The sequence below is a fragment of the Cyprinus carpio genome, chromosome B9, assembly GCF_018340385.1.
Source record: "Cyprinus carpio isolate SPL01 chromosome B9, ASM1834038v1, whole genome shotgun sequence".
Classification (NCBI taxonomy): Eukaryota; Metazoa; Chordata; class Actinopteri; order Cypriniformes; family Cyprinidae; genus Cyprinus; species Cyprinus carpio.
Window position 1 is genome coordinate 30,123,286 of NC_056605.1, and position 27,308 is coordinate 30,150,593.

At 33.7% G+C, this 27,308-nt stretch overlaps 3 protein-coding genes across 8 annotated transcripts in view; 2 read left to right on the forward strand and 1 right to left on the reverse strand.

Annotated features, from left to right (window-relative positions):
- The first annotated feature begins 1,315 nt into the window (after nucleotides 1-1,315).
- On the forward strand, nucleotides 1,316-14,402 carry LOC109096477 (fibroblast activation protein, alpha). Its single transcript, XM_042731880.1, has 26 exons — nucleotides 1,316-1,661; nucleotides 1,864-1,948; nucleotides 2,867-2,959; nucleotides 3,048-3,142; nucleotides 3,306-3,380; nucleotides 3,464-3,516; nucleotides 4,038-4,110; nucleotides 4,542-4,662; nucleotides 4,754-4,908; nucleotides 5,166-5,263; nucleotides 5,356-5,485; nucleotides 7,253-7,291; nucleotides 7,395-7,493; nucleotides 7,979-8,049; nucleotides 8,139-8,192; nucleotides 9,350-9,477; nucleotides 9,591-9,641; nucleotides 9,776-9,877; nucleotides 9,967-10,036; nucleotides 10,819-11,013; nucleotides 11,283-11,337; nucleotides 12,710-12,809; nucleotides 12,889-12,947; nucleotides 13,028-13,100; nucleotides 13,234-13,307; nucleotides 13,885-14,402. Exons 1-26 carry the CDS (start codon nucleotides 1,659-1,661, stop codon nucleotides 13,984-13,986), a joined length of 2,253 nt encoding a protein of 750 aa, XP_042587814.1. The 5' UTR covers nucleotides 1,316-1,658; the 3' UTR covers nucleotides 13,987-14,402.
- A 1,221-nt stretch (nucleotides 14,403-15,623) lies between these two features.
- Nucleotides 15,624-17,652, forward strand: LOC109096981 (pro-glucagon-like). Its single transcript, XM_042731881.1, has 4 exons — nucleotides 15,624-16,053; nucleotides 16,144-16,249; nucleotides 16,596-16,751; nucleotides 17,441-17,652. Exons 2-4 carry the CDS (start codon nucleotides 16,149-16,151, stop codon nucleotides 17,559-17,561), a joined length of 378 nt encoding a protein of 125 aa, XP_042587815.1. The 5' UTR covers nucleotides 15,624-16,053; nucleotides 16,144-16,148; the 3' UTR covers nucleotides 17,562-17,652.
- A 2,664-nt stretch (nucleotides 17,653-20,316) lies between these two features.
- Nucleotides 20,317-27,308, reverse strand: part of slc4a10b (solute carrier family 4 member 10b) — a 57,943-nt gene continuing 50,951 nt past the window's right edge. For 5 of the 6 annotated variants that reach the window (XM_042731882.1, XM_042731887.1, XM_042731884.1 and 2 more), the window contains 7 exons: nucleotides 26,985-27,053; nucleotides 26,689-26,862; nucleotides 26,275-26,397; nucleotides 24,193-24,257; nucleotides 23,662-23,754; nucleotides 23,255-23,291; nucleotides 21,572-22,259 (listed from right to left, as the gene is read on the reverse strand). In XM_042731882.1, coding sequence (XP_042587816.1) covers nucleotides 23,279-23,291; nucleotides 23,662-23,754; nucleotides 24,193-24,257; nucleotides 26,275-26,397; nucleotides 26,689-26,862; nucleotides 26,985-27,053 — 537 coding nt within the window. In that variant the 3' untranslated portion in view covers nucleotides 21,572-22,259; nucleotides 23,255-23,278. Of the gene's footprint in view, nucleotides 20,978-21,571; nucleotides 22,260-23,254; nucleotides 23,292-23,661; nucleotides 23,755-24,192; nucleotides 24,258-26,274; nucleotides 26,398-26,688; nucleotides 26,863-26,984; nucleotides 27,054-27,308 lie in introns of those variants that run through there. The other variant, XM_042731883.1, reaches the window with a different exon arrangement.

A 27,308-nucleotide genomic window follows, 5' to 3' on the forward strand; every position in this document is an offset into this window, starting at 1 on the left:
TTGGATGAGTCATCGCTGTGCTCTTGGGGTAATTTTGGTCGCCCGGCCACTCCTGGGAAGGTTCTCAACTGTTCCATGTTTTTGTCATCTGTTAAAAATGGCTCTTACTGTGGTTTACTGGAGTCCCAACGCTTTAGAAATGGCTTTATAAACGTTTCCCGACAGATAGATCTCAATTACTTTCTTTCTCATTTGTTTCTGAACTTCTTTGGAGCTCGGCATGATGTCCAGCTTTTGAGGATCTTTTGGTCTACTTCACTTTGTCAGGCAGGTCCTATTTAATAGATTTCTTGATTGTGAACAGGTGTGGCAGTAATCAGATCTGGGTGTGGCTAGAGAAATTGAACTCAGGTGTGATAAACCACAGTTTTAACACAGGGCCATGTAGTTTTGGATTTTCTTTCCCCTTAATAATAAAAACCTTCATTTAAAAACTGCATGTTGTGTTTACATGTGTTATCTTTTACTAATATTTAAATTTGTTTGATGTTCTGAAACAATGACTAGCAATGCATGTCCTCAATAAATAAATAAAAAACTAAACAAACACAGTACAAGAAACATAAAATCCATATTATACAGTATTCATTGTTATGGCTACATCTATAATTATATGTAAGAATTTGTAGAACAATTCTGCAGTTGTACTTGAAATGCATATTTTGAAAACTGCGATATAAATCCAATTTACCAAAAAGCATTGATGCTCAAGTACATCTCTAACAACTCTGACATCATCCTGAAAGCCTGATAGTTTATAAAAAAAAAACAAGTTATGATGCAAGAAACTCTTTCTTTCTTTTCTGAAGAAAAACAGTAAGTCCAAAACTCTGACATCATCCACAAAGCCTTATATTTTTTTTAAAGACAAGTTATGATGCAAGAAAGTCTTCAAAAAAAAACTTTTCTGAAGAAAAAGTATTTCATATTTAACACACTTCACTATTTCTCTGTGACTAATCAAATGAGTTGATTAGTAGTGACACTTCTAAGGTTAGATGTTCTTCCATGCACTGATGTCCAAGATGCTCTCCAAATACACCGGAGAACCTGATCATCATGTTTGGCAACACAAACTAGCCTACTGGAGTTCATGCCAGCTCAAGATCACGCTGCGTATTAAATTACTATCAAATATGTGATGCAAATGTGTGTCTTATTTTATAAAACAATGCACTGAAGCATTTTCACAGGTGGTCTTAAACTTTTGGACCCCATTTGCATTTAATGAGATAAACACAAGTTTATTGTCACTGAAGTGAAAGTTTAGTCTGTCTTAATTTGATCTGTTACAGTCAAAGCAGATCTGTTGTGCTGAGAGTCACAGCTGCTGGACTTAAACAGAACAGAGTTATAGGCGCTCACGAAGAGAAGCACATACTGAACGCACTCCGATGGAAAGTTGCGCGGAATGCTGCTTCTGAGGAAGTTTTGCCACCCTTTCTTCACTCCAGTCTCAATGATGCATCGGAGAAAGTACATTTTTAGCCTGGAAATTTGCAATCGGACGGAATAAAGCGCAGCTGTCTGTCTAACTCTTGCATTATCGCGGACGAAGGCGTCTAACGATCTGTTTAAGGACATCTGGAGGTCAGAAATATTCAGCGTCAGTGGATTCTTAGAGATTGGATGCGCGTTTTAGAAGCTCCTGCGCAATTATGGTCAGTAGCTACGTTACTTGATGTTTTCCTGAAGATTGTTGTGTTTTGTAGCTACACACCGTGTGGATTAAAAAGTTACTTGTGAGGTTAGGTGTGACTGAACACAACTTTTGTGATAGACTGAGCAATTAAAACCTGTTTTAATACAATAACTCTTTCTGGGGTGATTTGTGAAACGCGGTGTTTTTCGCCTCACCTGTAGGGCTGTAACAAGGTGTGCGTGGCGCTGGTCGGGGCGCTTGTCGTCATCACGCTCATCGCTATTCCCACGGCAATTTACGTAAACAGTGAGTGGCATCATCTTCTTCATCATCATCATTCTCACCTGAAATTTGAAATTATTTGTTAGGAATCACTTAAAAGCATGTATAGTGTCTGTACCTCACAACTTAGTTATCAAAAATTTGTATTAGACTTTTTTCCTGGCACTGTTTAATAGGGAAGAGTTATTTTTACCTTGGTATTTTTTGTGAGATTCGAATAATTAAGAGGTGTTGTAGCGTTAAATGACAAAATGTTGTTTTCACATTTTTTGCGGCGTTGTTACCCCGCGGTTCGTCGCGATCTCCCGCATAATGGTTTTGTGTCCTCCTCAACATACATTTTCTTGCAACTTATTAAACAGAACACGCTTAAGTTATTTTTTTTGTGATGTGTAAATCTACAATATATCGAAAACTGGCGAAAAAACATTTCCAAACATCGCAATTTCAAAAGTTAGTCCGAATGCAGTAACGGTAACCCTGAAGAGGTAACCATAGCAACAGCTGCACCATCGCTGTCCGTTTAAAAAGGTAAATAAACAAAACGTAAAACTGCCGTAATTTAGAACGTTGTAGATTTACTTGTCACAATGTATCCCTATTAATAGAACATACTGTAATAAAATGTTCTATAAAAACAGTGCGGTAACACAATGGCGCCCCCATGTGAACACTAAAGAAACTGTTGTTCTTGTGAGAATGTCGAAATACAGTTAGGCTAGTCCACATTTGAAGTGGATCAAAACCTTTCATCAAAGTTGTCCTAAAACCAAAACAATCCCCGTTCTTGTCTTAGGACCCCTTTGATTAACTTATTGATCCACTTCAGATGTTGACTGCTATATTGTATAAATATATTAAATAAAAATAGATATATCAAATACAAATCATTAGAAACTATAAAATGTGCATTTTGATACTGGTTTCCTTTGCTGTTTTCAGGAGACGAGTCTGCATTTAAGAGAACTTATTCTTTTAATGATTTCTACAATGATACCATCAGGTATAAAACATACAGTCTCCACTGGATATCAGGTACGACACCTGAAGCGCTTCACATGCTCCCGTGATGAACTTTAAATCACACTGACACTTATACTCTGCCGTCTTTATTTTCCACCAGACAATGAATACCTCCACAAAACTAGCGAAGGCCATATTTACTTGCACAATGTTGAAACGAAGGAAAGCTCAATGTACCTGAGCAACTCAACATTTGTAGGTTGCCTCATACGAGGGTTTGAATGACTCTTTATTCTTTATTCTTCATGATTTCTCATTAAATAGTCTCTGATATTTCTCTAGATCTCATTTCTTGCATCTTTTCTTCATGTTTAACATGCATGCGAGTTCCACTCATTTACCGTGAATTGATTTTCAGGCCCAAGTGGATGCCACAGATTACATATTGTCAGGAGACAAAAGGTTTGTCGTGTTTGAGAGCAATTACTCAAAGGTAACTTGACTGCAATAAAACTAAAAACACTGCATAAGAGGCTCAAAGCTGATGTTTCTAACACATTTGAAATGCATCAACAGGTATGGCGACACTCCTTCACTGCTTCCTACCATATGTATAACATGGAGTCCCGGTGAGTAAAGATGTCACTATAACACATCTACCAAATACACGGAAAACTTATATCATTCTGAAATTGTGACTTCCAGAACTGTGAACTCCTGAACATGTTTCAGTGTATTTCAAACTAACTCGCATAGATATTGTTCACTCTCAGAAACAAAAAAAAAGGTACAAAAGTCATCACTGGTGAAGTACATTTTCAAAAGGTACCGTATTTACCCGTAAATGGTGCATATTAGTACATTAAAGGTACATATTAATACCCAAAATGTATGTATAAGTACCTAAATGGTAGATATTAGTACCTTTTGAAAAGGGCCCCAGCTCCCTAGTGACAGCTTTTGTACCTTTTTTTCCCTGAGAGTGTTCAGTATCATTGAGTTTAAGGGAAAATGTAATCTAAGAAAATGTTTTGTTTCATTGAAGACTTTAGTGTGCTAATACGTATAACAGTTTGAATGTATTAATTCCAACAACTGATAGATAATGTAATGCTCACTTTAATGTGTCTTTGTTTTCGGGTGGATTTAGGGAATTTCTCTCCAAGGTTCAGATTCCACCTGTGACACAACTCTTAGTGTGGGCACCAGTAGAAAATAAACTGGTGAGTTACAAACAGTAACACAAAAATAAAATCATATTATTTGAAGGCTTTAGTTGTAGCTCAAATCATTGCAAAGAATTTTAAAATAAAAACCCAGAGTTTTTCCATCATGACAAACAAAAAGTGTATGTTGAGTACAACATATTTTTCAGCAGCTTTTTACATTTTATTGTTACTTTTGTTACATTTTATTTATGATAATACATTTTATTAACTGTTAATGTTATTCAACTTATGCATGGGTTATTATTATTATTATATATGTCTTTTTATGTTTATTTTATTTTAAAAGGGACAGTGCACATTAAGTGACATGAGTACTTGTGTCCAGCATGTATATATGTGCAAGATTTAACCATACAGACTTATTTTCATATGCAGACTCAGTTTGATAGCCTTATTTTGTGTTAATTACCATGCATCATCTACAGGCTTACGTCTGGAATTATAATATTTACCTCAAAAAGAACGCCACTGCTGAGGCTGTACAAGTCACTCATAATGGAAAAGTTAACAAAATTCTCAATGGGGTTCCAGACTGGGTTTATGAAGGTAACGTCATATAATGCATTGACACACACATTCATTCATTCATTCATTCATACCTGCTAATGTGCCATCTGCTGCCTTTCTTGCTCGACAGAGGAAGTTTTTGCATCCAACGAAGCCATCTGGTGGTCTCCGCAGGGGAAATATCTGGCTTATCTACAAATCAATGACACTGGAGTTCACAACATCGAATACTCGTTGTATGGAAATGACCAGTATCCCACCACAGTATTTATCCCCTACCCAAAAGTAAGCAAATATCCCAATGTTATCCCAGTGATTTTAAGATATAATTTAGTTTATTTTGAGTTTATAACATACTAAAGCATATTGTTATATTTCAATATTGTTATTTTGTTTATAATCCATAAGTTTGCAAGGTGAAACATTGTTGGTCCAAGTGTCTTTGGGTTTCTAATTGAACTAATTTGCATCTCTGCTGTTCTCATTTTACAATTTCACTCAAAATGTAATTTTGCTACTAAACTGTTGCTCTGCTTACAAAGGCAGGCTGTGTTATTCCCAGAGCAAGGCTGTTTGTGATTGACGTGGAAAATCCGTCCAGACAATCAGAAGTGTTGGTGCCGAAATCCATCGGCGTAGGGTGTGTCACATGTTCTTACAGTACGTCTGTGAAACATAAGCTTTCACAGCATTAGAGTTCAGAGTAATGTTATTTTATTGCTCTTTTCCCAGCGATCACTATCTGAGAACAGTCACCTGGGTCACAGATGAACGACTGGCTGTTCAGTGGCTTCCACGCCGACAAGACAGCGTCCTTCTGCAGATCTATGACTATGATGGCACCAACTGGAAAGAAACCTCGGTAAGAATCAACAACTACATGGTTCTTACTGTACTTATCAAAAATTTAAATTCTATTATCATTTACTCACCTTCAAGTTGTTCCAAGTAGTACGAGTTTCTTTTTCTTCTGCTGGTCAGAAAAGAAGATATTCTGAAGTAATTTGCTGGTAGCCACTGAACCTCCATAGTAATTTTTTTTCCCATAGTAATATTTTTTTCCTCCATACAATGGAAGTTAATGGGTACCAGCAACTGCTTGGTTACAACATGAGTAAAGGACAAAATGTTAATTTTAGGGTGAACAGTCCCTTTAATAAAACATTACTTAAAGTTATTTTTTTATTCAATTTAATATATTTCTTAAATAATTATTATAAAAGCTTTTCTTTCAGATTTGTTAAAAAAAAAAGTGAAAGTCGTGACATTTGCCAAGTATGGTAACCCATACTCACAATTGGTGCTCTGCATTTAACCCATCCAAGTGCACACACACAGCAGTGAGAAGTGAACACAACGGCATGCATTCAGTTTTCACTATGTAAAATAATAAAAGCCAAACAATTACACTCTTTATTAAAATTTATTTTTATTTAAATATATATATAAAACAAAACTGTACAACAACGTAAAGTTATGCAATGATTGTTGCAACCTAAAGCATTAGAACATTAACAAAGCCCAAGAATTTTAAGTGCATATACGAGCACATTTAAAAAGCTCATCTTTTACAATATTTTTTCAGTGATGCTAATATAACAGCAAAGAATAAAACTTTGTATTTTCTCCCAATTGAACAGTAGTATTCTTGCAAGCATTCAAGGGTATTGCAGGTTCTTACGGTTTTTAATTATTTTGTTTTGTTTGTATTAGTATCTCTCTTCTGTGTATAGCAGAAGCCCTGTGTAAGTGATACAGGTTGTGGCAGATTTAACAGTTTAAGTTAACTTTCAGGGACTTTCTAAAATTATTTCTTATGGTTTCTTCAATTATCTTATTATGCTTTCTCTTGGTTTGGGTGGAGGTCTTGAAAGAATATTTTAAAAGAATAAATTATTTTGTAATTTTATTAGGGTTTAACGCTAAGGATTTTTGCTACATCACCTACTGTGTTTATAAGGATGAGACCCAGGATGGGTATTCTGTAATCATTTTGTATCCATTCAAACCCAAGAAGTCACAAAAGAGAGTCACGCCTTAAAAACCTGCGAATATGATCAACTTTCATGACGCTGTAGTACTAGACCAATCTGACAGTGTCAGTTCCCTCATCTGTCCCAAGAGTGTTTCTTGTGGCCCTAGGCCATTGGCAGTCCATATTGTCAAGCTCAGTTTCATATATATTGTCTTTCAATAATTCAAACACTTTTCAAGTACCTCTTCTCAAAAATGTCTGTTTCCAAAGGGTTTCCAGTGCTTAAATTTCAAAAAGCTAAATTCAAGTACTTTAAGCACCTTTGTACAAACCCTGCAATTGGAAAACCAAAGGCGACTGTGAATGTCAAGACTGTTTTGTCTACAAAAGGACAAAAAGAAGTGTAATAAAATAGTCCATATGAGCAAAATAGTGGACAAATTGTCTATCTTCCAAGTCTCAAGAAGCCATACATATACTGTACATACAGAACTGCTGAAATGACTCACAAACTTCTTGCATGTATCTCATCTGCTCACTAGGTTTACATACTGTATGAAGACATTTCATTAACTCCCAAAACCACTGCCCTAATATGACCTCAGTTCAGTTGCATCAATTTAAATGTGTGATTTAACCATTTTTTTTTTACAGAAATTTGAGCAAAAGAGCAAAACTGGATGGGTTGGACGGGTGAGTACATGCAGTAATCACATAAAATCTTTAAAATTCTTAATTTTTGCAAAAGATGCTGCTTTGAAACCTTAGATTTCATGGTCTGTGTTTCCCCTCACAGTACTTTCCTGCAGCTCCTTACTTTGCGGCCAATAACATGAGTTTTTACAAAGTTATGAGCAATGACAACGGTTATAAACATCTCCACTATGTGGAAGCCGTAAGTAACGTAGTGTTATTTTGTATTTTATTTTAATGCCATTTGTGCCATTAGATTCAAATACCTGTGTGTGTGTGTGTGTGTGTGTGTGTGTGTGTGTGTGTGTGTATGTGTGTGTGTGTGTGTGTGTGTGTGTATATGTGTATATATATATATATATATATATATATATGGAAGATTGTTGTGCTTCATCTCAGAGCAGGTTGGTTTGGTCCATGACTTTGAACTCTTTATTACAAAAGATTTTGAAATCCCTAAGGATAATATGAATGAGATAAATACATCCATAACAAATGTCACTGAAACAGTAGGCGATCGCTCTTGCGATCTATCGTGCAAACCTCAGATATATCAATACACACTGTATTACAGGCTATAATGTGTTATATCCTTTGGCTAATAACCATTAAAAGTCAGACACAAAGAAACAGTGTGGTACAAGCTTAGCCAGTTATTTGTCTGTCAACTGTTTTCTTTATTTTTAGGGAAAAGCAAAACCCATCACCTCAGGCAAATGGGAAGTGATATACATCTCAAAAGTAACCAAAGATTCCATGTGCGTATGAAAAAGTAGAACAGTCTTGTTTTCTTCCTGTGTGCCTTTATTGTCAAACTTTCCACATCTAAAATCTATTCTTTCCACAGATACTACGTGAGTAATGAACACATGGGAAGACCTGGACAGAGAAATCTTTACAAGTAAAAACAACCTTTTGCATCAGCTTGTATTAGGATTGTATTTTAATAATTTAAATATTTTACGTTTTAAATAGTAATTTCATGGTATCACAACGCTGCACTGGGAAACAAGAACTAATTATTCACAACCAATTCCATTTTCAGAACCGAATAGGAAAAAATGCAGGAAACAGATTATTTTAATGATGGTTAAAATTTGTTAGTGGTTCTGGAATGTAGTGTATGTATTCCTCTGATGATGTGGACAGAATGGCAAAATATTATATTCAATACATACTTCAGAGCCACTATAGAGAAATAGTTTAGTATTAAATATCATTATTTACCCTCATCTTGTTTTGAACCTCTATGCTGTTATTTTTTCAGTGAAACACAAAAGCAGAATTTTTAATGACTTTTTAATGGCATGTAATTGCCCTTCCAACCTGCTTATACAAAATAAAATGTGTGTGTGTGTGTGACCCTGGAGCACAAAAGCAGTCTTAAGTCTCTGGGGTATATTTGTAGCAATAGCCAAAAATACATTGTATGGGTCAAAATTATCGATTTTTCTTTTATTCCAAAAAACATTAGAATATTAAGTAAAGATCATGTTCAATGAAGATATTTTGTAAATTTCCTACTGTAAATACATCAAAACTTCATTTTTGATTAGTAATATGCATTACTAAGAACTTAATTTGGACAACTTTAAAGATGATTTTCTCAATATTTAGATTTTTTGCACCCTCAGATTTCCAGATTTTCAAAAAGTTGTATCTCGACCAAATATTGTCCTATCATAATAATCCATACATCAATGAAAAGCTTTTTTATTCAGCTTTCAACTTATATATAAATCTTAATTTTTCAAAAATTTAAATCATTGACTGGTTTTGTGATCCAGGGTCACATATAAAATATATTTATAAAAAAATAAAACGTTAATTTCTACACCGAACACAAGTCAAGAATCAATTTTCAAATGTAATAAATCAAAGACTACTTTACAGTTTCTACATAGATGTGGCACAAACTACAAATAAATAAATCAAATAAATACAAAAATTTAGCTTTGGTAGAAAAAAGAAAAAAAAGCTTTTTTTTTCCCAGAATTTTCATATCCATACTTGTGACAGTGAAATCTTTTTAGAAAAGCATATTTCTCTTGCTCTTAGGATTTCTATAAGCAAGAGTGGACATTCTGCCCCCGAGTGCCTGACCTGTTCGCTGTATCAGGACAGGTGTCAGTATAACTCCGCTTACTTCAGCCTGAACGCCTCTTTCTTCCGTATGGACTGCTACGGTTAGTGAACACACTTTCACGCCTGTGAGATTCACTCATGACAAACAGTTGAACGAGACCTCGGCTGATCTGAGGAGAGTGTGTGCTCAATCTGATAAACACTGATTTTACAGGACCAGGACTTCCGCTCTTTACACTGATGGACAACAGAGGGCCTGCTAAAGGTGTGCTAGTATCTGTTTAATCCAACCACTTTACAACATCAGCTATGTGAATGAAGGAATAGCTAATTAAAATCACATTTCTATCTTCATTTCCTAAGCTAGAAGTTGTTCATTTGTTTTGTTTTTTGTATTAGAGATTCAGGTCCTTGAGGACAATAAGAAACTGGAAAAAATTCTGACTACTGAGCTTCTGATGCCAACCATCAAACGTGCCACAATGAAGATCGCAGGATTCAGTACGTGCAACATTTTTAAGCATTCTTGACAAACAGGATTTCGGTAGCATATTTATCTAAAGCCTTTCATGTTGTTTATGTTTCTCCAGACCTCTGGTATCAGATGATGTTCCCACCGAATTTTGACTCCTCCAAAAAGTACCCTCTTTTAATTCAAGTGTGAGTTACAGTTTTATTTGTATTTTTTTATATTTAATCACAGCTCATACATTTTGGTTCAACATTTTTTGGAAATAGTCTCTTCTGCTCACCAAGGCTGTATGTATATGATAAAAAATACAATAAAAAAACACTATTATCTGGAAATATTACAATTGAAAATAACTGTTTAATTTTTAAATATATTTAAAATGTAATTTATCAAACCTGAATTTTCAGTGTTTGTCATTGTTACATGATCCTTCAGAAAACATTGAAAACAGTTGTGCTGTGTAATATTTTTGTGGAAACCATGATATAATTTTGTTTCAGGATCGTCAGATAAATAGAAAGTTCAAAAGAACACCATTTATTTATTTTTTGTTTGTTTGTTTGTTTGTTTTTTGTACCAATGTTAAAGTCACCTTTCCTGTCAATTCAATGAATCCTAAAATTTCTTAAAAGAAAAAAAATTACTGACGCCAAACTTTTGAATGGTAGTGTATATAATAAATTTACAAATTTATACCATTTTTATAAAGTTCAAAAATTTCAAAGTTCAAAAGTTCAAATTTCATGTAGTCTCTCATTTACAATGAACACCATTCTAGCTGAATGCATAATAATCATAAAATAAAAATAATTTTAAAATCAGTTTAGATTAGAATCAAAGCAACTATTTGTATATATATTATTTGTCAGCTACCCAACCCGCATTTCACAGAAAAAAAGTCTCAAAAACATGTTTTACGACACGAATGCATTCTATAGATTTGTGTTATTTCCACACTCTTCCATCACAGATATGGCGGTCCGGCCAGCCAGAACACGGACTATGTGTTTCGCCTGGAGTGGGCCACGTACCTGTGCAGCACAGAGAAGGTCATCATCGCCAGCTTTGACGGCAGGGGAAGCGGTTTCCAGGGTGATGAGCTAATGCACGCCATCTACGGCCGGCTGGGAACATACGAGGTGGAAGATCAAATCTCGGCCGTGAGGTGAGGCGGAGGAACGATGTGCACACGCTCACGCTGCCGTCATTTAGCCTGATGTAACACTCATAGACGCATGAGAGATACGAGGCAGATGTGAGTCCTGTCAGCCTCCTACAAAAGAGAACGAGCTTGTCATGAAGCATGGGTCAAAAACAGCTTGATAGAAGTCAAACGCTAGCAGAGCGTCATTAGATTTTCATGAAAAGCAGCAAACTAGCATCTACAAAAGATCTTAGTAATTGTGTTTCCTGTGAATTTGTTTTTAATTTCAGAAAGTTCATTGAAATGGGTTTCATTGACAAAGACAGAATTGGCATGTGGGGTTGGGTAAGTGCAGTGCTTTCATTAAAAAATGCATTCATGTCTCTAAAACAAACAGGTTTTATTATGTTGGTTTGGCTGGATTTTAAACTTTAAATCCAAGATTCAAGCTACACTCCTAGTCAAAAGTTTTTGCAAGAACTCTTCAGTGTTTACATAGCTGCATTTATTTGATACAGTAAATAAAACAATATAATGAAATATAAATACAATTTAAAATAACGTTTGTATTTTAATATATTTTAAACATTTATAAATGTTACAAAAGATTTCTTTTCTCAAAAAATGCTGTTCCTTTGAACTTTCTATTTATCAAAGAATCCTAAAAAAATTAATCACTAAATTTTCAACAGTGCTAATAATGAGAACTGTTATTAATGGCTGATCATCAATAATAATAATAATAATTGAGCAGCAAATCAGCATATTAGAGTAATTTGTGAAGGATCATGTGACACTGAAGACTGGAGTAATGATGCTGAAAATTCAGCTTTGATCACAGAAATAAATTACATTTTACAATTTATTTGCACAGAAAATAGTTAATTTAAATTGTAATAGTATTTCACAATATTTTTGTTTTAACTGATTTTTATTTTTTTTATTTTTTGTGCTGTCAAACAATTAATCGCAATTGGTCGCATCCAAAATAAAAGTTTTTGTTTACATAATATACAGTATGTGTGTGTACTGTGTATATTTATTATGTATATATAAATACACACACATGCATGTATATATTTTAGAAAAATAAGTTACCTTTACATAGTAAATATATTTATATATTATATAATTTATATGAATACATGTAAATATTTTAAAAATATATGCTGTATGTGTCTTTATATATACATAATAAATATACACAGTACACACACACACACACACACATATACATACATACATACATATATATATACATACATATATACATACATATATACATACATATATATATATATATATATATATATATATATATATATATATATATATATAAATTAATATGTAAATAAAAACTTTTATTTTGTATGCGATTAATCACAATTAATCGTTTGACGGCACTATTTTTTTTTATGTATTTAATAAATGTAGCCTTGGTGAATGGAAGACATTTATAAAAAATAAATTAAAAAAAACTTTTGACCAGTGGTGTACAGAAAGTATTTTAACAAAACATTTACATCTTCCAAAATGTCAAAACTCTTTAAAGCAGATTTAAACTTTCAGTAAGTATCCATCAAAGCCATCATTCAAATTGTTCTTGATGATCTTCTCTTTTCTAATTAAGGTAAAATAACAATCGCTAAAAGATCTACGATGAGCCTGTTGACTGAAAAGCATCACACTAATCATGAAACGCTTGTCTTGCTCACAGTCGTATGGTGGTTATGTCACATCCATGGTTCTGGGATCTGGAAGTGGACTGTTCAAATGTGGAATTGCCGTGGCTCCTGTTGCTAAGTGGGACTATTATGGTATGGACTGCAAAATGTTTTCTGATTTATGATACAGATTAACCACAAAAACTTAACTCACACACTAAATTCTTCACAGATGCCGTATATACAGAGAGATACATGCATCGCCCTGAGGAAAACACTGAAAGTTATAAAGTAAGAAAACATTATTTACAATATATCCAAATTATGAAGAGTTATCTATACAGTGCTTCATATATTTGGTTGATTTGCAGAACTCAACAGTGACTGACAGGGCAAAAAACTTCAAGTCGGTGCAGTACATGCTGGTGCACGGCACTGCAGACGGTAAGCAATGTAAAGTTCAGAGATATATCGCATTTATAATCTGGTAAACTGACTCCGATCCAAAACCTAGTGTCTTGACTACATATGCAGCATTTAAAGATGTTTTCTTGCCATTTTGACTTCACTACTCTAGACAACGTCCACTTCCAGCAAGCTGCACAAATTTCCAAAGCCCTGGTGGAAAATCAAGTTGATTTTGAAGCAATGGTGAGTTTTGATAAAAGAATGAAGGTGATGTAAAAAAAAAATTATTAAAGGAATACTTCATCCAAAATTCAAAATTGAAAGTTTATTCAAAATGAAGATGAGTTTGGAGAAATGTAGCATTGCGTCACTTACTCAGCAATGGATCCTCTGCAGTGAATGGGTGCCGTCAGAATGAGAGTCCAAACAGCTGATAAAAACATCACAATAATCCACAAGTAATCCACACCAATCCAGTCCATCAGTTAACATCTGGAGAAGACAAAAGTGTTTGTTTCTTACAAACATGCAGTTTTTCACCTCACAAGATGTTAACTGATGGACTGGAGTGCTGTGGATTACTTGTGGATTATTGTGATGTTTTTATCAGCTGTTTGGACTCTCATTCTGACGGCACCCATTCACTGCAGAGCATCCATTGCTGAGCAAGTGATGCAATGCTACATTTCTCCAAATCTGTTCGGATGATGGCCTGAGGGTCAGTACATTTTCATTTTTGTGGGAACTATTCCTTTAAGCTCTGAAAGGTGTTGTTTTCTTCAAAACACACTAAATTCCTAAATGTGTAATATTTTCTCAGTGGTACACCGATAAGGATCATGGACTGTCTGGTAAAGCGCGTTACCACCTCTACGCACACTTGAACCATTTCCTGCAGAACTGCTTTGCGGAGAAAAAATAAATGGACTTATTGATGCATTATGCTTTTACATTGACACAAACACTGTTAATGACAGATGCTTTACATGCTAGAGTGTATTTAGAACATGTTAATGGGAACAAACTCTTATGTCAGATCCAATGACAGTTACATGTAAGATTTTATATAGTTTTTTAATACGTGAAATTTGTATTAGCTGTTTTTTTTGTTTGTTTGTTTTTTTTTTAATCAAATTGCTGTAATGATTACTCTGCAAATGTGACCTGATATTAATGTAGTTTGTATCACAGATGTCCAGCATGTTTCATAATGTTATATTTACAAATTGGTTGTGGAATCCATAGTGTTCTATGCAGTTGTGTTTATGCACTGACTTCAGTGCGTGGTTTGAGCATGTCTGTAAGAAAACTGATCAACTCAAACATTCGGGATTTGAATGCCTTGGTCTTTTGACTCATTCTTCATTAATCCTGAAAACAAGAAAAAAAGAAAAACAAAAGGAAAAATATTTCTGTATGTGAAACAATTCTACATCTTAATTTCCATTTTGCATTTTACATATTATATAACTTTGGACTCACCTGACTGAATTTCGATACTTCTATCTCTTTTTACATATTTGACTGGTAGTGTATACATATTATAGTCTATAATATGATGGTATATAAACAGTGCCACCTGCTGGTCGAACTATTGAAATGTATGCCAAAGGAAATTTGTCCGACAGTCCCAAGAGCACAGCCTTCTTTGCTTTTGACATAATTTTATGTTATAGATATATCACCTAAAACCCACATTAATGAATTTAAAAAAATCAAGACGCATTACCAAAATGAAATAATGTACAGTCTACCAATCACGACAGCACAATAAGTAGTATTAAATTATGTATTATACAGTTTCTAAATATTCCTGAATAATGAGGGCTATCCACACCAACCACTCAACTAGGAAACCTAACTCTCCAATATAATGCTCCACAACTTGAACCAATATTTCCATTTTTTCAAGGTCTGTCCCTAAAAAAACGATTTTACTGCACCACCAGTTAAGCTTTAAAACAGTCCAAACTGCTATAACTAGTTTAAAAGGATGTCCAAGTAAATAAAAAGTTGCCATTATTACTATAAAAGCATTTATATTACTGTTACTATTTCTACTAAAAATCCTCAGGAAATTAACCTGATAAAATCTATAGAATTTAGAAATTAAAAAAAAATAATGACACGCAGTGGAAAAGCTTCAGTTGAGAAACATAACTTTTATATAATCAATGTATAAATAAATGAACAAGTAATAGCCTAGAAATGACAATAGAATAGAGCTGACATCTATTCTACATAAAAGTAAAATATTTTAAACATGTAATAATACATATGCAATATATAGAGAGATTACTGGAGTATATTTTATAAGAAAATACCATTTCAGTCTTTCTACTTCAAAAGTTCACAGTTCAGAGTTACTCGTCATTTCTTTGTAATTATTTGTGAATTTAATAGCACCTGTATGCAAGTAAACGTTGCATTATTAAAAAAAATAATTCTTTCAGTGTATTGTAAAATTCTCTGTATTGCAAAAGGAGACATTTATTGATGTAAAAAAAAGACAAGAAAGGTACAAAAAGAAAGCTTTGCAGAGTGCAAACACCATCACTGCCTGGAAATCTGACCGAGTGCATCTCATCCTGAAAGTACCTATGCAATTATTTGCTCTCCTCTGTTTTTAACAAGACAGAATCATGTTTGACTTTTCCCTTAAGTGACTTTTTGACTCGTTTGACCATCTCCCCATCTTTCTTTTTAAACAGGTTCACAGTGCAAATACATTGATGCATTGAGACTAATGGATTGAAACTAATAAGTGTGTCTGTGTACGTGTGTGTGTGTGTCTGTGTACGTACGTGTGTGTGTGAGTGTGCGTGTGTGTGTGTGTGTGTGTGGATCACGCCACCTGGGCATCACTATATAAGACTCAGAACATCAGGCTGGGACCGTGAAATCGCACTGGGAGCCAGGAAGGAGAAACCAGTGAGGCAACATCAAAATCTTTGACTTTATTTCTCTGTGACGACCCAACGCAATCCAGGTGAGCCGGAGAACTTTTTGCACTATATTATGTCTTTTGAGGTAGAATGCATTAACGGTTTACTTAGTAGCTGTATGGTCTGATCCTCAGGTAAGATGATGACAAGGATCTACGCCTTTATTGGACTTTTACTTATTATTCTGATCCAGAGCAGCTTGCAGAATCCCATACAAGAAAACATGGAAGAAAACTCCAGGTAAGAGGAACTCAATTCAGAATTATTTCATTTTTTATGGCCTCTGCAGATGCTATTTTTTTTGTAGTAATACCATAAAACACAATCTGAGACACATTTAACCTCAAAAGGGAACTGTAAGTTGCTTAATAAATTAAGCATATTTTAAGGTTTTATTTTTGTATTTTTATTTACTTATGACAATTCAATGTTATAAAATATTTATAATTTTGCTGCAAACTTCTGTAAAAGTAATGTCACCAATAAATTCAATTAAATGCATTTTTTTTCTTTTGATTTTGGGGCTGACATATCTCTGACATGGTGATTATTTTTGGAGGATGACATGTTTGGTATTGACTTCCAGCCTTATGTCTGAGGACGCACTATTTAGTGACCCAAGAGAAGTAAACAACATGAAGAGACATTCAGAAGGCACATTCTCAAATGATTACAGCAAATACCTGGAGACCAGGAGAGCACAAGACTTCGTTCAGTGGTTAATGAACTCCAAGAGAAGCGGGTAAGTTTCAACTCTGTAAGGTCTTGCAAAATATTTAAGAACAGGTATAAAAAAAGACATCTGGCAAATGTGAGTAGACTATTTAACTATTGTATAATTTTACATGACATTAATTTAAATCATAGCAATTCTCACATGACATGACTACAGCATTAGAATGGCTGAAATTATTATTATTATTATTGTTGTTATTATGAAACCTCTTCTGCTCACCAAAGTTTATCCGTATCAATTTATTTAAAACAGAAAAAAACTGTAAAATAATTAGTATTTAAAATAAATCTTTTCTATTTGAATATATTTTAAAATGTAATTTATTTCTCTGATGCAAATCTGAATTTTCAGCATCATTACTCACATGATCTTTCAGAAATCATTCTAATATGCCGATTTGCTGCTCAAGAAACATGAATATCATTATCAATGTTGAAAACAGTTGTGCTGCTTCATATTTTTGTGGAAACCCTGATACATTTGAATGAACATCATTTATTTGAATTAGAAATCTTCTGAAACATAACTGTCTTTAGTCACTTTTAAACAATTTAATGCTTCCTTGCTGAATACAAACACACATTTCTTTACTTTCGAACGGTACTGTAAATAGATACAGTTTATTATTGATGTCCTTTTAAATCTGACAAGAAGAATATCACCTTTTCCATGAATAATACTTGTTTTTTCTTCAGAGTCCCCACACGACGGCACGCAGACGGCACATTCACCAGTGACGTCAGCTCTTACCTGCAGGACCAGGCGGCAAAAGAGTTTGTGTCCTGGCTAAAAACAGGGAGAGGACGACGCGAGTGACGATTCACGACAACCAGATAAAAACTAGCCTAGTTCTGCCTAGTTCTGTCAGTTTCACTGAATCATGCAAATAAATCTTTCTTCAAATGAAGCACTCAGTGTTTTGGTTTTCGAACGACAATGTAAACAATGTTTAAAAAATATGATCCAGACTGTTTCAGTAGAGGATAAACATGGTTAAAAATGGATTGTGCAAACTACATTGTGTTTTGTGTTTTCGACTACTGGCGTAACAATTGAAATACAAGACATTTGAAAACTAAAACTGACCATTTATGTTAATAATCTTGAATATTGTTTGGCCTATGTTGTTCATAGTAATGCATTGCAATATTTGTTGCCAAGGACAATTTCTCAAAAAAGATAAACTATATGATTAACTATTTTGCTGTGCTGGAAACACATTGAAAAGCACTATTGCAGAAAGTTTAAGAAGATGACCTTAAGTAACAACTGAAAAGTCAAGAATTTGACATTTATCCAGATAATACCTCTCTGTCACTTTAAGAAACAGACTTTGTTAAATCTCTATTTGTCAAGTTGACATGCAAGCAAGTGTTGCAAATTCATGTGGGAAAACAACTGCAATCAAACAGAATATCCATGTGTCAAATGGCTTCAATCATACTGTCAGTATAACAAACAGAGTTCAGAGTTATGCTCAAGTCAAGCTTGAACTCCAGTCAGGTACCTTTTCAAGCGATCTTCCCAATAATCCCCGAGGAGAACCAACTTCTGGCCTGATGTGTCACTTCTGCTTACCTCACCGTATCTAACATGACACTGACAGAAGATGGGAGTCACCAAAGCCTTGTGGAGATGTGTCAATTATCCAGCACTGTCAGGCACCCTGGGACCGCACGTCTCCAGTCCTTCAACGAGAAGAAAACGGCACCGGTGCCAGAGATGCAGTCCGTCCTGGGAGCAGGTCTCTCTCTGAGCTGTCAGCTGATGCTACAAACCATCTGTTCAACAAAAAACACTACATATCAGGCCAACACGCTCACTCGTTTTAAGAGAGGTGAACCTATATAAATGTACTTAATCAAACTCTTGCCTGGAAGTTTAAAAACTGATGTACTATTATGGTGCCATTTTTGTCAGTTTGGAGCTTGACAGCCTCCTCATTCACTTTATTTACATACACTGAAACACATTTGATGTAGAAAGAATTTTGACTCCGAAATTACTAGTAAATAACACAATTACTTACAATGAAACTGCAAGTTACATAATTAAATAAAGAATTTTGAAGTAGAAAGACTGAAATGGTATATTTTAAATTGTATTATTATCTTTGTTTCATTTACAACTTAGAAATTTTGTAATTATTTTTACACTACTTTTTCAACTCTTAATGCTAAAAAATGTAAATAAATATCCATTTATATAAAATACAATATAATACAATGTAAAAAGATATACTTACTTACAATAATGCTGAAAGTGTTGCATGTACTGTATGGCAGATATGGTTAACCCTTTAATCCCCAATTTTCCAAGACATGAAAATACCCAAATGATGTGTCATTAGTAACCCTAATAGTTAGTAATTGTTGTTTTTTTTGTTTGTTTTTTTATTTATTTGTATTTTTTAATTTTTTTGATTGATTTATTTATTTATTTATTTTGAAAAGTGTGTGAAAAATTGTTTTAGTAATTTATTGTCGGTCACAATTGGGATTAAATTGTTAATTCAGCATAATTGAGACCTTTTCCCAGTCATCTCCATAGCAAAAAAAAAAAAAATTTCACAATGTTCAGTTGAGATTATCTTAAAAACACTTTTAAGGGTTTTGATGTGTTTATGTCTGCCGTTTTATCAACAGCGAATTATCATCACAAGTTTGTGGGACACTCAGAAATGTTTTGTTTGTCCAAAAACAGTATGTTGTCTTTGTGAAACCATCATAATAACAGTTTAAGCAACTCGACGTTGTTATTTCAAGAGTACAGGAACGATTGAAGAGTCCGCTCGCTCCCCTTAAAAAAAAAAATCACAAGACGCTCTGAATATGGCCGCTTCGAAGCTTCGAAACCTTAACGAATCTTTTGATTCGAATCAGTTGTTCGGAGCGCTTATCGAATTGGACAAGTCACGTGATTCCAGCAAACACCGATGGTTGACACTTGGGTGTGTTGATCTCAAAGTGAGCTCTTGAAACCGTGTCTACTGTGCTTTTAGTTGATCTCGGATCAGTTTTATGTATAAATGTTAATAAAACTGAAGTTAATAAATTGTTTTTGTACTGATTCATGATCAGCTCTCAGTGCAGGAGGCCCAGTTAATCACAGATTTTTACTATTAAAACAACGATAAGAGGCCAGATGTTGTGGGTTATTAAGTTGGCGGAAAGTGGATAATTAATTTGAAATACATTGTAAAATGAGTGGAATAAAGCAAAGCACATGGGACATGGTTGCTGGATGGTATGAAGTGACAGAAGGTGAAAAAAAAACACTGTGAATCTGACATCAGACATGTGGACATCAATGAACACAAATGCTTACCTTGCAGTAACTTGCCATTACATCAAAGAATCAAAGTTGTCCAATGGGAGGAATGATATATGACTTTGACATACTGTGCATTTTTTCCTTGGTTATTACAGAAACAAGGTACATATACTTCAAGGCATACATCCATATTCATACGGCAGAGCTATTTATTTCACTGTAGAAGAATCAGCAGGAACAAAATCTCCAGAAAAGTCTAATTAGTTCCCTCACAGTTCATAAAAAACAAGTGCCCCCCCGCCAAAAAGCATACAGATAAAAGATCCCAAAGTCACACCATACAGAGGATATAATGATAGTTCATTCAAGTTAATTTACAGAAACATCAAAACAATCAAAAGAACTAGACATTATAATAATGCAATAGGAATTAAGCGCAAGTCAACATTTTAATAAACTGTGAAAATATTTGCATGATAACAATCACTCGTCTTTCAAAATCAAACCATCTTTGTGTGAAGATATAAACCATACAAAACAAATATACATAATAATAAAAGCAAAACATTTGAATCAATTTATGGTAATGATATTACAGTATGTATGATTTAAAAATTATTTCTCATCTATTTTGTTATAAATACACACAGCGTTATTATAAGCAGCAGAAGTTAAAGTTTTTAAATTGAAATTATTAATTGCATGATGACCTCATGCAAAACCTTTATTATTAGATGGACCCACACTACTAAAACACTATTGCTTTATTTTGTGAAAAGGGAATGTAGTCTGTATCTACAGTATCCAGTGAATGCATTCATTTGCTTACAAGAGATAATACAGACAATCATTTTGAGGGAACCGTTTACTGATGTGCAGCTGATATGACTTCAGATGGCTCTCCATTATTAGTGTGAAAACACATCCACACTTTGGCATTGTGAGTATCGACGTACAGCCTGCAAAATAGAGGTATAAACTCTGATGGAAATAATATTTACACAAAAAGCATTCTTGGTATATTTTTTGCAAAAAAAAAAAAAAAAAAAAAACTCAGCAATTGTCTGATATTGATGATATTGCAGGTATATCAAGAATCTACAGTAGCCTATGTTTTTATGCTTTTTATTCAAGCGTCTAAAAAGTAAATACACTGCCTACATTAATACTGACCCTCAAGCAACCTGGAGTGAAGTGTCTTGCTTATGGACAAAATATGGCAATGGTAAATCTAGTAGTGAATATATGAATATTATCAAAAAGCTAAAAAAACATTGATACAATTGGTTTAGCGATATCACTCAGTGAATCTGTAACTTTATATGAACAGAAAGTTTCTTCGCCCCCCCAAAACATGAATACAAAACTGTGATGCATGCGATTTAATAATAAAATAGCTATTAATTGCTCACCTACAGTAGATACTGTCTACACATTTAAAACTGTACCTTTAGGGAAGTGAAAGTTGTGCAGTAATGCTATTTATATATATATATATATATATATATATATATCTATATATATATATATATATATATATATATATATATATATATATATAAAACATATAAAATACTTCAAAGAGCATTTCAAATAAAAATTGAAAATAATTTCCAATTCTGCCACACTTTCTACTCATCTCCCACACAACAATCGCCACTTTATTTGCTGGTATTACAGTATTTACAGGCTTTATATCTAGAAGCTAAAAAAGCATAGCATTGAGGTGTAATTTAAAAATACAGAAACACAAGACAAGACAGGGAGCCGAGGTGTCAAACAAGTTATTAGACTGTGCGTTTACTTGTTAACTATAGCAATACTTTAAGGTAAAAAATGCAAAAAAAAACAAACAAACAAACAAAAGTCTTCATAAGTTAATTAAATCTGTAACAACTTACAGAAAATTATAAAATACAGTAAATGTGAAAGGAATACTTTTCGTAGTGGTTGAGCATATGTATGGGTTAGTCTGAAGCAATTATAATGTGTATTATTTATACCAGTAGGAATGGTTTGCAAAAGAAAAATTAATAAACAGATATATTTATTATATATATTATTTGATATATATATATATAAATTTTTGTGAACTATTGATTTAAAAACAGTACATCTATTTGGATAGCTAGGTAAGTGTGTGTGTGTGTGTGTGTGTGTGTGTGTGTGTGTGTGTGTGTGAGTGAACACAGTGAATCTTCTTTCCATCAACGCTCCTTGTGCACTTTCTTATTAGACAGGCTGTGAAATGACATAAAAAGGGAATTAGTTCACTTGTATTACCCTAAACTGCAAAAACTCTTTAGTGCATAATGACTATATTGAGCGACTGTTTATCAGTTTAGCGAATTCAGTTTATTTACTCCATGGAGAAACTGATTTTCAACAATACTATATAAGGCTATTAAGACATAGACTGGAAAAAGTGTTATGGATTATGGACTCGTAGTTTTAGTCGGAAGCAACAGTTGTTAAAATGCCTTGATGGATTTGTTTCTCACAAACACACACAAAGCTTTTCACATCATAAGACATTAACTGATGGACTGGAGTGGTGTGGATCACTTGTGAATAATTGTGATGTTTTTATCAGCTGTTTGGACTCTCATTCTGACGGCACCCATTCACTGCAGAGCATCCATTGATGAGACACTGATGCACTGCTACATTTCTCCAAATCTGATGAAGAAACAAACTCATCTAGATCTTGGATGGCCGGAGGTTGAGTACATTTTCCAGCAAAATTTCATTTTTGGATGAACTATTCCTTTAAGTATTCATGTCGAAAAGACTTTTTGTGCAGAATATTTCCTTCCGATTGCATTGAACACATGATTATCTCAATAATAATCCATGTTTAGCAGACCAGACACACATTCACACATTACAAGCTCACAGCTGATTAAACATTTTTCCTCTCTGAGTAGTAAAAAAAAATAAAAAATAACGACAACAACAACAAAAGATGATCACATGCTGTCTATCTTTGTCTGACACTTACAGAGAGATGTGAATGATTTATTGTTTTCGACTGACTAACTGGATGGCAAAATTGGGTTGAGTTCAAACATTCTTGGAGAGACACATAATGGTAAATGTCTGTTCCAGATGGATCACAATCAAATCTGTCTAACGCCGCAAATTTGGTGAAAATAGCTGTTGCCATGCAAAGAAAGACATGATGAGATCGTAAAGTGACGTGGGACGTTGCTATGAGAACAGTCCAGTGCGCTTACCTTTGGGGATCAGCATCTGCAAGCTTAGGAAAGGGGACTAAAGAAAAAAAAATTCAAAAAGTAATTAAATCAAAATGTGTTAAATACTGAATAAATGGATAAAAAATAAAATGACATATGTATTGCACATGTGTGTTTCCAAACAATGACCATTTAAAGGTGCAGGACAAAAATTTTTGATAGCTAGTGTACAGAAACAAGTTTCTCCACAATCATTCTAAATATTAAAGTAATAAAATTGTTTTAAAAACACTTAAAGTATTTGACTTCACTAACACTGTCATATGACAAAAAAAAAACTTGTTTCTGGCTGAATAATGTCACTATTGTCTTCTGTAGAGCTGCTTTATGGCTAAACATTACTACAAAATATTGAATATCGAAAAAATATGAAAATAAATCAGAACCTTTTTGTGTTCAGATCAGTTTTGGAGTTCCAAGTGCTTCCAAAGGAGCCTTTAGACATTTCATCAGTGATGTTGATAGCAGAAGGATCATCTCTGAAAATAACCAATAAAAAAATCATTAAAATCAATGAAATATAATCTTGTGCGTGCATAAAACCAATCATAAAACAAAATTTGACTCAGCAATGGTGAATGCTTGACAACAACTGCTTATTCCAATTATTAATAAATGTCAATATGTATCATTTGTGTCTTTTTTCAAAACCTGTTACTTATTACCTTAACATATTAATTCTACTTATTTAATTTTTCTAAATGTATATCAAGTCTCAAGTTGTTATTTAATTCTACTACTTTTATTCTTTTGATTCTCTAGTGTATATATGTACAGCATGTATTATAAATTTTTTTTAAAAAATCACAGAACCCATGGTGAAATCACTGTCAAGTATTGCCCTATTGTTTTAATAAACCAACAAACCCTATATCGCTTGCTGTTGTGAGAATTAGTGTGGAAAATCTGGTCCATACTTGTAATGTCCCTCCAATGGCACTTGTACGATTCCTTCTTCCTCTGCCAAAATACTTTGCTCCTCCTGGCAGTGAACACAGGGAGAAGGAGCGAGAGAGAGTTTTATTCCCGTCCAGCCAAAGAGAACTTCAGAGACCCTTTGAGATTAAATAACTTTGCTGAAGGACATTTTGGCAGATCGATTCATGTTCCATTTGTTTGGCATGAAATGAATGCATTCGGATGCTGAGGTGGGTGAATCGGGGTCTCTCTATAAGAAACGTATCATGGCAATTTTAGCAAGAGTAAAACATGAGATTATGTGCCAGGGGGTCAGAAAGTCTCTGAATGCAGGAAAAACAAACTGCAGAACTGGAGCACAAATCAGATCTCCTCATTAAAGCAAAAACTCCCAGAAGAAAACTCATGCTTTTACTTTCATTCAGCTAACATTAATAAACTCTTGTTGTATCATTCACTTATACGGACATTGTCTTCCAAATGCTAATTACTCCTGCTTTTAGGGGTCCAAACAGTGAAGTTTTTGTAGCAGGTTTTTATTTGTTCCTTTTTAAAAACAGCTCTGACTTTGTCGCTGTTTGGCAAGAAGTCACCAAATTTTGCATGGAGCTTATTTCGATGGCAATCTCAATTATGTGATGGATTAGTGCTGCCTAGCAACCAGAGTACCAAAATATTAAATATAATCGCTCAGTGCGTGCTGCTGGTCCATTTGAACAACAGATGTGAGATTTATGTTCCTTTTCTTAGATCTTTTGCCTAGATATTTGTTTGAAACTAAAATCATCTTCTCATGAACCACATAACTGATTTCCACAAAACTATGCATGCACGCTGTATGGACATATAGGTAACTAAATGTGAAGGAATGGTTGACAAAATTTGCAGAGTTATTCTAAATGTAAATTTGAAGTAGCATTTTCAAATCTGAAAGCCTGGAATTACAAAGACGTCTGAGTGAGTGATATGTGTATGCAATGATTTAAATACAAGTGAAAAATGACTTATGATTTTTTTTTAATTCAACTGTTTTATGTCTTTGAAGAATCAAGGTTTCTGATATGTGGTAGCCTAATTTTGAAAACTCGATTTCTAGACCTGAAAGGAGTTGTCAAAATTAAAAACTCCATGGGCATTTTTATAATAAATATAAATTTTTCTTTGTCCTTAAATCATTTCTAAGAAATCATGAGAAACGGGAAAAGCCACTAAAATGGAAACCATATATTTTTTCATATAATTTAAATGTTGCTTGAAATAAATAAACATTAACTTCAATACACAGAAATTTATTCTGCTCATGTTTTAGAAATATGTAGGGAACAAGTAAATTAATGAGTAAATGTCATATCACAAAAATCTGACAGAGGGCAGCAAGTTGCTGACAATTTGACTTGATATACACTACAATTCAAAATTTTGTTTTTTGTTTTTTTTATAAAATTAAACCATTTATATAGCAAGGATGAATTAAGTTGGTCAAAATTGACAGTGAAGACATTTATAAAGACAAAACCATTTCTATATTTCAAATAAAGATTTTCTATTCATTAAAGCATTCTTAAACAATAATTCCACAAAAATATAAAACCATTTTCAAATGTTTCTTAAGCAGCAAATCCGCATATCAGAATGATTTCTGAAGGATCATGAGACACTGAAGACTGGAAATTCAGTTTTACATCACAGGAATTCATTTTTTAAATGTATTTATATTTAATTTTTAACATTTTTAAATGTATTCAAATATAAAATAATTATTTTAAATCATAATAATACTTCACATTATGTTTTTACTGTGTTTTTGACCTTGGTGAGCATAAGAAACTTCAAAAACATTCAAAAATCTTACCAACCCCAAACTTTTTTGTTTACTTTTCAGGATTTGATTAGAAGTCTTGTCTATATACAGTGTTTCCGTTAAAATTCCTCTTCTGATCTTTGATGTCAGGAGGCACATCTGTGCATTTCATTTCTTCTTTCCGCTTTCTGCTTGGACTTTGCAAATTGCCTCTTGGGCCATATTCCAAGTGCTTATTCACAGTGAACGTTACATTTAGATAATAAACTGTGTAGCTCACCTCTCGCTCAGCGTCCTCCAGTTTCTTCTTCTTGCTCTCGGGCATGAGATCATCGAGCCAGCTGAGCTCCCGCTTTGTGAAGATAAAATCCAGCAGCTTTCTAATGAAAACCAGTGCCAACACCTGCCGCGAGCAAATCACTAATTCAATTATCACATATTACTCAAAAAACGAGATGCTTCACAAGGCAATTACATGTACAAAGACATGTTTGGAAGACTATATGTTTCCATGATCTTTCTGATTAGTATTGTGCCAACCTACAACCTACAAAACTAAAAATATAATAAAAAATGTTGCCTTTAAATGAGTTTGGACAAGGCTGAACAAGTAGACCTTTGACTACTAGTGTAAAGTAACTTTGTACACACATGACAGATAAAGCTGGTTTATATTAAAGAATAAATGTTGTACCATCATGGGAAAGACAATGGCGGCTCTGGAGGTCTTGATGACCCAGAGGAGAACCAGGCAGCTGAGCTGGATGATGGTGAAGAGATGAATCTTTCGGAGTGGAACGTGCCTCAGGTAAATGAAGTCTGGCTGGTGTTTAGCTGGCATCCCGAACAATCTCAAACGATCGAAAAACTAAAATGATAGAAAACAGGGGAAATATACAGTAATAACATTTTGTCAATTTGGCAAGTTTGAAAATGCTTGCAAATGCTTCTATACTGTAAACAGACATATACAGTTTATAGTGTTTTTACCTGTATTCCTCTCAGTGAAGATGCACCCATGTAAAGGAAAACTCCATACAGCACCGGCATTGGAATAAACTAAGGAATACACAAAATAAACATTTTCATACCTAATTTTTCACCCTGAGGATTTTGCAAAAAAAAAGTTACTATTATTTGATCATTTTTAGTGTTATATGACCACCCTTGAGTTTTAAAAGTTTTTTTATTGTATAATGATCTCTTACTTTTTAAATAATCAAGTAAAATTTGATTCTTATTTTTTTTATTTTATTTGATAAAATAGCGATTCTATTGTATAATTCAAACCCATGTTATACTAAAACGTGCACA